Raw genomic sequence first — 8,654 nt, forward strand, 5'->3', positions numbered from 1 at the left:
CAAACTTTAGTGATCATCAGAATCATCCGAACAGTTTGTTAAAAACACAGATTGCTGGCCCCAGAGTTTTAGATTTCTAGTTCTGGGGCAAGACCTGAGAATTATTTGCATTTCTAACAAATTTCCAGATGCTGCTGCTGCTGCTGGTCTGGGGACCACACTTTGAGAACTGTTGTAGTACAACATTGACAAGGCCCTACAGGATTTTAGTCTGAGCCCTAAGCCCTTCTCACACCCCTTCCCACATCCTTCTTTTCTACTACAGGGAGAGATGCTGCTGCCAGCCCACTTCCTGCTGCTACTGCTGCTGCTCCTAGGGGCCCCCAGGACAGGCCTCTCCCATAAGTTCTACAAAGCTGAGTCTATCTTCAGCTGCATCAACACAGCCCTGTCTGAGGCCAAGAAGAGCCAGCTGGAGGATGCACCCCTGCTGAGCAAGAGAAGCTTCCCCTACCTGCCCAGCCAAGACCCCTCGTCAGGAGAGGACGAGGAGAAAGGGGAGGAGGAAGAGGACAAGGAGAAAAGGACCTTCCTTGGCTCTGGGGTTGGCGGTGGAGCTGGAAGCACTCGGTACAAATATCTGTCCCAGGCACAGCTCGGGGGGAAGCTGTACCAGGACAAGGCCAAGAGTGACCGGCGCACCAAGTTCACTCTGTCCCTCGACGTCCCCACTAACATCATGAACATCCTCTTCGACATTGCCAAGGCCAAGAACTTGCGAGCCAAGGCAGCTGCCAATGCCCACCTGATGGCACAGATTGGGCGGAAGAAGTAGAAGCAGAGGCCAGCAGGGGCAGCCTGTCAGGGACAGAAGTCAGGGTGGAGGGTGAGGGGAGACCAACGGTTTGCCCATCCAGCTGGTTTGTACTTTGAGGGCTATAGGCTGCTTCACTGCTCATCCCCTCTGATACTTTTCTGCCTCGAGCCCAGCTCCCTCCTCCTCCGTACATATACACAGAAGTGCAGTGTTGAACCATCTTCACAGATACGAGGCCTTGAATATCTCTCCCTATTTTCTGTGTCTCCTTTCTCCTTCCCCACGACGAGAGGCAAAGGTCATGCATTCCTGCTCTCCACGCTTATCCCTGGTGACCCCACATCTGAGAAGAGGATGCTCAAGGCTCCTCTCCTCTCTGCACATCTTCCCCTGCCAAAGCAGGAAGACAAGGTGACTCATTGCTCACCATCCTGTCACCAGACCCCTTCCCCGCCTTCTCGCCCCCATTAAAACCAATGGCTTTTGAATTCCTGGCCTGTTTCATTCTTCCTCCTTCAACCAGCTACCTCTGAGCTAAGACGAAGAAGGGAGGTTTCTGATGAGTCGCTTCCCAATCTCTCCCAGGACAGGAGTGGTTGTTGGAGGTCTTAGGAGGAGTAAAGATGAGCCTGAGAAAGGCCAAGCTAGTGGAACTCTGTCAGCTGTCATTAGATCTAGTGCCATCCCCATGGCCTGTCCCATCCAAGGGGCATAGGCTGGGATCTGCTGCAGAAGGGGCACCTGGGCTAGGAAGGAGATGGAGCTTTCAATTATCCCCCTTGTGACATCCCGAGCTCCTCCATGGCTTGCTAGAGCATGGGGCGGCTAATTCTTTAATAAGTGCCTGTTGAACTCACGGTAACTGCCCAGCACAGTGCGGGGCACAGTGGGAGATACTGATGTGTGAGGCAAGGCCTCTGCTTTCCAGGAGTCAACAATCTAAGTGAATAGACAAAACCAAAATCTGAAAAGCAGCAGATACCACCAGGGAGCATAAAATTGATGAACCGTGAAGTGATATCAATTAGTGTAAAAAAGTGTATAGGAGAAATTCAGAGATGAGAATGTTTAATATGAGTAAAAGTCCTCTAAAAATGGACATCAGCAAGAACTCGGATGGCTTTCTGGCAGCAAAGCCTGAAGGCCAGATTCCCAGAAGAGGGCCCATCCACTGACTTCTGTACAGTGATGAGTCATAAATACATAAAATGAACTTCTGCAGGGTACAATACACACACACACACCAGCAACTAACATCACCACCAGAAGCAAAGTCAAAGACAAATGAGTGACAAATTTGGAAAAATGTTTGCCACTTGTATAAAAGACAAATGGCTTATTGATCAAATATATAAAGAGCCACTAAAAATTGAGAAGAAAAATAAGTAAGGATGTGAATACATCTCACACACACACACACAAATACCAATGATTCTTAAATGTAAGAAAATATGCTAAACTTTATTCCTAAGAAAACAAATGGAAACTGCACTCATGTACAATTTCTTACCTATCAGAATGGCAAAAGTCCATAAGTTTGACAATTAGTCCACACTCCATTGACGAGATGAGTAGCCCCCCTCCTCCATTGCCGGCACGTGGGAATGTCAACCCTAGAGAGGCAATCTGGAAATATTTATCAAAACTACAAATTTCTTTTACCTTTAATTCAGCAACGCTGCTTCTGGCAGGCATTATTGGAAAACATGGAACTTTACATTTTAAAAAATGTTAAGTTAAACTTAGAATGAAAAATACCCCATCTCTTAACAGGACCAATGCTCAAAATGCAGCTGTTGTCTCCATCCTGGAAAAACCACATGGTGGAGCAGGAAGAATCCTGGCCTGGGCCTCAGAATACCTACATGTGAGTCTAGGTCTCTTCTTGTCTGTCTCTGAGCAAATCCTTTACCTTCCCCAAAAGCTGATGTGGTAGGAACCCCGGTTTATGGACATTATCTCATTGAGTTTCCACAAGTATATTTTAAGGCAGCTATTATTTTTTCCATTTTGAAGTTGTTTTTTTTTTAGGAAGATTAGCCCTGAGCCAACTTCTGTTGCCAATCCTCCTCTTTTTTTGCTGAGGAAGATTGGCTCTGAGCTAACATTCATGCCCATCTTCCTCCACCTTGTATGGGATGCCACCACAGCACGGCTTGATAAGCGGTGCGTATGTTCACACCCAAAATCCGAACCTGCGAACCCCAGGCCACTGAAGCAGAGCGTGCGAACTTAACCACTACGCCACAGGGCTGGTCCCTGATAATTTTTTTGATTTGCATTTTACTTTTATTTATTTTTGCTTGAATAATGCATATTCTGCTCACACTGAAAGTACAAAGGACAGGAAGCAGGGCATGAACTCGACTGAGGAAAAATCAAGCAGGGGCGACATTTCTAGTTTCATGAACATCCTAAAAGTAGGAGAACCTAAAAGTTGCAGCTGGCGCCACAAAGCACGCCCAACCTAAATTTTGGACCTAATATTGCATATGTAGTAGACTCCTAGAGGGGACACGAAGCGAGGCAGCTTTCCACCTAAAGCAAAAGAAGAGATGGAGGCCAAGGGAAGTGAGGGAACAGGTCCAAGTTCTCCTGGCTGTTGGTGACAGAGTCAGATCTGCCTGGCCACAAAGCCCCTACTCATCCCTCCACACAGAGCTGACTCTTCATGTGTACAAAGTGCGTAAAACACCAGCCGTATCCCTATCTCACAGAGCTAGCACGGGCCCCAATGAACCACAAATGTGGAAGCAGCAGGAAAAGCACCACAGATATTCACACTTATGATTGTTATGTCTCCAGCTGGTGAGTCTGCTGTTTAGACAGCTTTTAGAGCCTCACCGATGATTTAAATGTGAGTGTAAGCATATGGTTAATGAACTAGGAGGAGTTTGCCAAAACTAGACTCACTACCAACAGCGGAAAGCACGGGTCAAGTCCAGTGTCCCATCATCCGAGCTCTAGTCCCCAGAATCACGCCCTGATTTGAGTGCAAGTAGCACTTCCAAGCACATGTCCATAGTCATGTCCACAACGTGTGGGAGGCAGAGGCGGCCACATCCAAAGATCACCTCCGCCTCTCTCTGTCACCCTTGATTTCACTTTGGAATATTTTAGGGGGAAAAAAGGAGAACTGGTGTCAATCCCTATTATCTTAAAATGAAGAAACTCCCCAGGCCCCTTGCCTTCTCCTCGGGGAAGAATAGATACACAGAGAAGATACAGCCTCACCAGCCTCAAGGATCTAACACTCCACTTTAGTGACAAGGAGCTGTGGCCAAAAGTATTTGCAAAATAGAATATGGCAAGCCCATGGTAATCCCGGGGTGACACAGCAGGCTCTTGGGACACAAGGATTTATCATTGTGATTGAGATGTCCGTGAGTCCTTGATGTGCAATAATTCTTCACTTTCCTGAAACACAATTTTGAATTACTCTGCAAGGCAGATATGCACGGGCAGGTTGCTTGTGTGGTTATAAGCCCAGCCAATTACCAAGCGTCTGTCTGTGTCTCCAGGCAGACGGCGGTGCTCTCCACTAATTATCGTAGATGCCCTGTATTATTAAAGGCCTGAAGAGGGCTGCTTAGGGATCTTCAGTTACGCAATACTGCATTTTGTGGAGGAGATTACTGATGTATGCGGCGATGCTCAAAGGTCTTCAGCATAGACTCGCTCTGATTCTGTTTTAGGAACACGTCAGAGAGCTAAACCTGATCCTATGCCCGGCAACTGTAACACAGACACATTAGAAACAGTCTAGGAGAGAACACTCAAAGAGGAAAGCCTAATAGAATTGAGCTCAATTGACATATATTGTGTAATAAATATATTTTTAAAAATTAAAAAATAAAGAGGTTAATTTATCCTATAAGGATTAGTGGGCTTCCTAACAATCAGAAGAGTTTATAAGGGACTGTGCTATGTTAGCACTTAGAACCCTCCTCTGAAGCAAATTTAAATTAAAATAATAACAATAATAATAATAATAATGCTTTAGCTGTGTCAGCAGAGAGACCCTGGAATGAATGATACCAAAGAGGATGGTGATCTTTCCTTGTCAGGGATCAGTAAGATTGGTGGGGCCAATGAAAACACTAAAGTATCAATTCCTCACAGTCAGGAAAGGAAATTACATCATAGAAAAGGGAAAAAAAATGTAATGAAAATAATATAAAGAAAGATAATACAGGGCCGGCCCCATGGCTTAGTGGTTAAGTGCGCACGCTCCACTGCTGGCGGCCCGGGTTCAGATCCCGGGCACGCACCGACGCACCGCTTCTCCGGCCATGCTGAGGCCACGTCCCACATACAGCAACTAGAAGGATGTGCAACTATGACATACAACTATCTACTGGGGCTTTGGGGAAAAATAAATTAATTAATTAATTAATTAAAAAAAAATTTAAAAAAAAAAGAAAGATAATACAAAATTTTGGAAGAGTTTTTTTGGGAGATAAAAATGAGTTAGTGGGATTGAAAATTCTCAACACAGTCTCTTTTAGATTATTTGTGTTGGTTTGAGCTCCCTTGGAAAACCTAGATTAAGCTCTCTTTTAAAAATAAAATAAGGCTCAAAAGCCAAGCTGAACCTCCTCCAAGGAGACAAGACATGTGCATGGATGACATGATCTCTAAATGTTCTACCTAACAAGAATTCCTGAAAAACAAATGCCAACAGCAGACAAAGGTGCCTGCTTCATGACAGTAGGATAATTTTGGAAGTTGTAACCAAATAATCAGGGAAGCTGGGTGATATTCAGAATTCATTCAGATATTTTATATAATTCCAAGAAATGGGAGGTACACAAGTTCAAAAGTATGTCATATTAAACTAAAAAGACATTTACATATATTAAGAGCCACAGAAATACAAAATCTAATCAAATCTAGCTAGCTGCCTTAGTAAGAATTACAGATGTGATCTGACTTGAAAATTAGATAATCACATGACTCAAGTCTAAGTGTGGGCTATGGGACAGGTCATTCTTTAATTAATGAATTTTCCATTATGGACTGTTGCTAGGGTGCAGCATGTTTCATTAGAGTCACAAAGAACCTGTCACAGCCTGGTCGACATCACTAAGAAGCCTCAGCAAGCTGGGAAGGCAAAAGACAAAACAATTATCTTGGGAAGGTAACCCCAAACCTATGGGATGACACAGTGTTTTCTCAAAGGTTTCTTTAAGTGCCTTTCATGAAAGGTTTCTTAATTGGTTTCTTAAAGGGAAGCATATTTAGTCCCAGGAGATAATTCTCCCTCCTTCCCCCTAAGCCATCATCCCCCAGCTTGAACCTCATGTCATCCCACTGAATCACCCTTGCTGTCCCATTGTTGTTTGTCACTTACCAACACCTGAGTCAGTTCATCTCATTTCCTGATGATTTTAGCTCATCAATCTCTCTGACACCACTCCTGCCTTAAGGTTGGGTGATTTCAATATACATATAGATGACCTGTCCAACACCCTGGGTCTCAGTTCTATCCTCTGATCCTGCCCCCAACAGCCACTCACTCCCATGGCCACACCCCAGATTTGTCATTACAGATCACAATCTGATCACCCCCTCCTATCTTTCCAGCTCGCTCTTTCTAGGATGCAACTCCAACAATCATTCAGCCCCACAAAGACCAATAATCCACTGATCCTGCTGCCTTTTCACTTTCCCTCACCCCTACTCATAACTGCTCTTCACTCTTTGGAGCTGAAATGCTGTGGTCGATCATTATCATTGTTCCCCATTGCGTGTACCTGTAACCCCCTTATTCCACTTTTGCTTTGCCTTAACGATTAAGCCCTGATCAATTCAAACACTCCGCTATTCTGCCCCTGCACCCCGAAGCTGAACACGGCTTAAAACACACACACACACACACACACACACACACAGGCACAGGCACATGCACACACACACACGCTGACTGATCTCACTTTAAAATCCTGACAAGACTTTTAAATGGGCACCTTACACTATTCACTATTCATTTTATACTATTACCATACACCATTCACACTCTTAACTATCCTAGATTTTCACTTATTTTCTTCTCTCAAACTTCTACTCCCCTATCCTCAGCTGGTAACCTTGCCTCCTATTTCACTTAGAAAATTGGATGCTTCAGAAGCAAAATTTCACAAAATTCCACCACCAAGTCTACCACCTAAAAACATCTGTACTCACACACTTTGCCTTCCTGCCTGAGTTAGATGAACGATCCACGCTCCTCATTAAGGACAACCCTGTGTTATGCACCAAGTTCCCACCTCCTCTTGCCTACTTAAGACATTGATACAGCAACCTTTCCTTCTTTCCTCCAGGTCATCAATATTGCCCTTGCACTGCATCATTCATATCACATATAAACCTACACAAGAACATACAAACTCTTGACCAGCCACCCCTTCCAGATAGTAGCCCATTGCTCTGCTCCCTTTTATAGCAACTCTCTTTGAATAATCTCCCTATACTTAATCTTCTCTCATTCTCCATGAAACCCACTTCAGTCAGGCTTCCACCTCTATATTCCATTGAAACTTCTCATCAAGGTCAGCCAAGACCTCCACATTGCTAAATTCAATGGTAAAGCCACAGCCTTCATCCTTCTTGACCTGTAAGCATCATTTAACGCAGTGGACCACCACCTCCCCCTTGATACACTTTTTCCAACCTGGTGTTCAGAACACCATACTCTGTTTCCCTTCTTCTTTAATGGCCACTCTTTTCTAAATCTCCTTTGCTGGCACATTATTCCTCCAGATAGCTGCATTCTCCCTTTGTCACTTCCTTCAAGTCTTTGTCAAATGCCTCTTTCTCATGGAGGCCCCCAAGTGACCACCCTATTTAAATCTGTGACCCCCTTTTCCCCTTACCATGCTCCCTTTTGTCTCAATAGTCCCTATCACCTTTCAACATGCAATAGAATTTACTTATTGTTTATTGTCTCTCACCTCTACCTTCACTACCACACAAACTCCATGAGGGCAGGGATTATTCATGTTCTGTTCAGTGGTCAGAATAATGAGTAGCACATGATAGGTGCTCAGTAAATAATTGGTGAATATATAAATTAAATAAGGATGTATTAAATTTCTTGTGATAAGGAATCTGTTCAAACCTAGCATTTAAAGTACAGTTTTTATTATATTTAAGAGAATTTGGCCTAATGGAATCACATTCAGCTTTATATTTCCAATTTTAAAATATATAAATTGAGTACATAATTTATACTTGTGATATTAGTAAAAATCGTACTAGTTCATAGAAAGTTTTGGATCACAAGAGTACTTAATCACATATTTATAATTTAATTTATTAGATTTTAGAAGAATTACTTAGGGTACTTGAGAAAATTTGTCAGACTAAGTTCTTAAAAGAAAATAAAATATATTAAATTTATAAATGCAATCTAAAATATTTAAAAGTGTTTATCTAAGATGGCAAAGGGGACCAAAAATTCATGTATATTTCCTGTAAAAGTGATTATTTAAATTTGCTGACTTAGAAATAATAAGATTCATAAGCTGAACTTAAATGTTTAAGAATAATTAGGTTGTTTATCTTAATTTTAGTAGATTGTTAATTTTTAAAAGCAAAAGAAAACCTCTAAACAGTCTTTTCTGTGTGCGTGAACATGCAAACACACACACAAATGCCCTCCAGAACACCAAAAACTCGTGAACAGCTGAGTAGTTATTTAAGTATTTCACTAGTGCCCCCCAGTGTCTGAAGAGAGAAACAATACATGTGCATTAAAGAAAATTTTTAAATATTTTGTAAAATATTTAAATAAAAGTTCAAAGCACTATGTAAGGTCGGCATAGGAAAAAAAAATTCTTCAATGAGTATTTACTACAATGCTTTAAATATAGTGAGAGATTTCATTGTTTATCTC

At 42.7% G+C, this 8,654-nt stretch overlaps 1 protein-coding gene across 1 annotated transcript; it reads left to right on the forward strand.

The window, feature by feature from the left end:
* The first annotated feature begins 271 nt into the window (after positions 1 to 271).
* On the forward strand, positions 272 to 775 carry UCN3 (urocortin 3). Its single transcript, XM_058532353.1, has one exon. The coding sequence runs from the start codon at positions 272 to 274 to the stop codon at positions 773 to 775; it is 504 nt and encodes a 167-aa protein (XP_058388336.1).
* The last annotated feature ends 7,879 nt before the right edge of the window (positions 776 to 8,654 follow it).

Source organism: Diceros bicornis, chromosome 36, assembly GCF_020826845.1.
Source record: "Diceros bicornis minor isolate mBicDic1 chromosome 36, mDicBic1.mat.cur, whole genome shotgun sequence".
Lineage (NCBI taxonomy): Eukaryota > Metazoa > Chordata > Mammalia > Perissodactyla > Rhinocerotidae > Diceros > Diceros bicornis.